Source organism: Asparagus officinalis, chromosome 6 (genome assembly GCF_001876935.1).
Source record: "Asparagus officinalis chromosome 6, Aspof.V1, whole genome shotgun sequence".
NCBI lineage: Eukaryota > Viridiplantae > Streptophyta > Magnoliopsida > Asparagales > Asparagaceae > Asparagus > Asparagus officinalis.
In genome coordinates, this window is record NC_033799.1 from 5,045,074 (window position 1) to 5,048,532 (window position 3,459).

At 37.5% G+C, this 3,459-nt stretch overlaps 1 protein-coding gene across 1 annotated transcript in view; it reads left to right on the forward strand.

Annotated features, from left to right (window-relative positions):
- LOC109844840 (uncharacterized ATP-dependent helicase C29A10.10c-like) overlaps positions 1–1,100 on the forward strand; it is a 12,326-nt gene extending 11,226 nt beyond the window's left edge. The window contains exon 8 of the mRNA XM_020413992.1: positions 263–1,100. Within this exon, the coding sequence (XP_020269581.1) occupies positions 263–684 (422 nt within the window). The 3' untranslated portion in view covers positions 685–1,100. The remainder of the gene's footprint in view (positions 1–262) is intronic.

The window sequence follows — 3,459 nt, forward strand, 5'->3', positions numbered from 1 at the left end:
GACCCCCAACAAGTATATATTTACTTATGCACACAGCCAGACACATGTAAAGCACTCTTTAGAATTATGTGTACAGATTTGTTCTAAGAGTAGTGATAATTGTACTACAAAGTACAAACCTTATGCTACTTTTGTACCACAACAAATGAAGTAGTGGGATCCATGGTGACACACAATTTTTTTCCGACAATTTCCAATGGAGGACCCCATGGTGGTAGTACAAAAATAGTATGACATTTGTAGTGTGGTTAGAATTTTCCTTGTTCTAATGTTGGTGTTTTCCAGGTTGTGGGCAATGCAAATGCTCTTATGCAATCTGATGATTGGGCTGCACTGATCACAGATGCAAAGTCGAGGAGTTGCTTCAAGGATATGGAGAGTATCCCTAAAGATTTATTGATTTTGAAAGGGTCGAGACATAGTCCAGAAAAGTTTTCTTCTAATGATAGCAGGAGTTTTAGGACTCCTGGGCAGAGATATAGACAGTTGGATATGCATCCAGATGCGAAATCCGGTACACAATCTGAAGGTGAAGATAGGTTGAATAATTTTCCTCGTAGAAATGGTAGTTATAGAGATATAAAGGCAGCCGATAATTCTTTGGATAATCTGGGGCATTCAAGTGACAGATCTCGAGAACAACATGGCCTTGCTAAGCGGCAAAATACTTCAAGAGGCTTGTAGACGAGTGAGAGTGAACAGGATGCTGGTATCTGCAGTCTCTGAGCTTGCGAGGTGCTCAAACGACAACGATCGAGAAAGCAAATCGGGCTGTTCAAATTTGGAAGTCAGGCTTGACACGTCAGCGGCCGCTCGGATTTGATGAATGAGGTCAGGAAAAAATGATGGTATTATGATGGTGGGAAAGCTTTCACAACTTTGGCATTCAGAGTTAATTTTGTAAGTTTCGTAGTTTAGAATTCAGGAGAAATGTGGCAAATTAGCCAATTGTTGATGGTGAATTGGAGGGGAGAAAATTCTAGAACAAAAAGCACACAGTGAAAGTTGTAAAATTGTGATGTTTATATAAAAATTATTTTGGAAATTATCATGTGAAAGAGTAGAATAACCGGTGATAGTGAATAATAAACTATTGTATATCGAACTGATGTTGAACGTTGCGATTTGATTATGATGCTAAGTTTATTTCCAGCTCTCTGCTCTAAACCTCCTCCGTTGTACCCAGAATCTAATCATCTCTGCTCTAAGTATTCTGAGTTATTCTCAGAATCTAATCATCAACATTATTTTAGTGAACATTTATGTATTATAAACTTCCATAAAACTTCCACTAAACTAGCAAAAGTACTCAAAACTTGTAACCAATCGTTCGAATAAGGGTTAATTTTCACAAAAACCCCCTGAACTTTGAGAGGTGTTGCAAATAAACCTCCTGAATTTTGTTTATGTCACTTAACCCCCTTGAACTATGGGGTGTCTTACACCCCCCCGCGCTAGAAAACCCAAACTTTACCTTATGTGACCTAGCCCCATACCTGTAATTTGCAAATAATTGAATTTACCTTGAGAGAAGAAAACTCAAAATTTTGGGGATATGTTGCGCGTAAATAGCAAGCGACAAAGTTATGAGATCTTTTTTACTCAAAAGGCATTTTAATTATTTACAAATTATATTGGTTTGGTTGTGTGTGTGTTTCTTTTGCACACACTTCCTTTAAACAACAATACATGTATAAAAATAAGAACAAATTTTTGCTTTAAACCCATTCCACCTTTTTATTACCGGAACCGACGGACTTTTTTTTTATTGCTGACGTGGCCGAGAAGTGGGTCGATTCCGCTAAATAAAATGGGAGTCCGTCGGTTCCGGTAAAAAAGAGTTGAAATGGGTTTAAAACAAAAATTTGTTCTAAAAATAACGACATTTATCGATAAGAGTTCTCCGACACTCCACCCGGCTGAACATTTACACGCTTCCTTGCATGCGGTATTTTCCTCGGGAAAAGAGCGTTCACGTATTCCACGGGAAGGTAGTCCTACATCCCGCTGTATCATCATCAGAATCTCATCGCACCCGCGACTCAAGATCGGTGACGGCGATTGTTGCCCCGTCGCCAATTTCTGCATTGGCAACGGGACGCAAGCCGTCGCCTAAGGCTAGTCACCGATGCAGACATTGGCAATGGGAACACACCCGTCGCCAATGCTTGCAGCGGCGGTGGCTTGCCACCGAGCATTGGCGACAGACAGACGGGTGCGGTCTCATCGCGCTAAACTGCTCGCGCCCGACCCAAGCCTATCCCCATTGTCTCCCAAAGTCTCAGCCTGAGGTATAAATTTTGAATTCACTGTAAAGATTGTAGCTTCGAGATGGTTCGGTCGTTTGCTGCAGACACGGTAGATTTGTTGGTTTTTGTTGTGAATTGGAAGGGTTAGTGCAGTTATGGTACGACCGTAAAGGTGATGTCTTTTTAGGATTTCAGTTGAGTTGTACTGTTATGATACAGTGATTTTTTTAAACTACTAAAACATCCCAGAAGAGTATTTTTTTTTTTAAATGCTACAGTATCCCATTTATACTACAGTGATTTTTTCATTGAAAATGATACATTAAAAATACTACGATAAATTATTGTATTATTTATTGTCGTATGAATAATGATTCTTGGATCCTCATTATTATAGAGCAACATCTTCAAATAAATATTACTGTAGTATTATTTTAAAAAATGATGCCGCATTTTAAAATATATTATTGTAGCAGAGATGTGACACTGTAGCATTTTTTTTTAAATTGCTGTAGCATTTAAAAATAATCAAATTTATTTACTATGTTTGATTTATCTTATTTGACTTATCTCTAGTACAATCGACTTTTGTTGTGTGAGAATATATATATGTATTCATTTTTGTAGTCAGATTAAGAGATGATCTGATCTTTTATTTTCTACCATCCAATTCAAGAACACAAGGGATATACAATGTTCACTGTTGGCTATTCATTATATCAAAAAATATCCGCGAACAAAATTTTCTTTTGGCTATTCATTATAGCAAAAGCATAGGTATATTTGTAGTTGAAATAAAGAAGGTAAATGATCATTTGATTTGATATAAATTGAAATGCATATTAGATAAACAAATTCACTGAGGAGATGTTAGAAAAGCTTGGGTTGTGAATCTTGTGATGGGTTTGAGAATGAATGTTTTACTGGTATAACACTGAAAAGGGATGATTACTATGCTGGTGAGAGGAATATTTTTCACCAAGGCAAGGAATGTGTACTTTTTCTTTTTCTTTTCCTTTTCTTTCTTTTTCCTATTTTTATTTTGGTCTTAAACTAGTTTCCCATGTGAAGATTGTAGACTGGACATGACCGATAGAAGGACTTTCCGTTAGTGATGGATTTGAGGCCATTGATGACGGATTACCATGTCATCGATGCCCTATTTCCTACTAGTGCAAGTTCACCAACTCTGTGATTAGAGAGGGGTTGA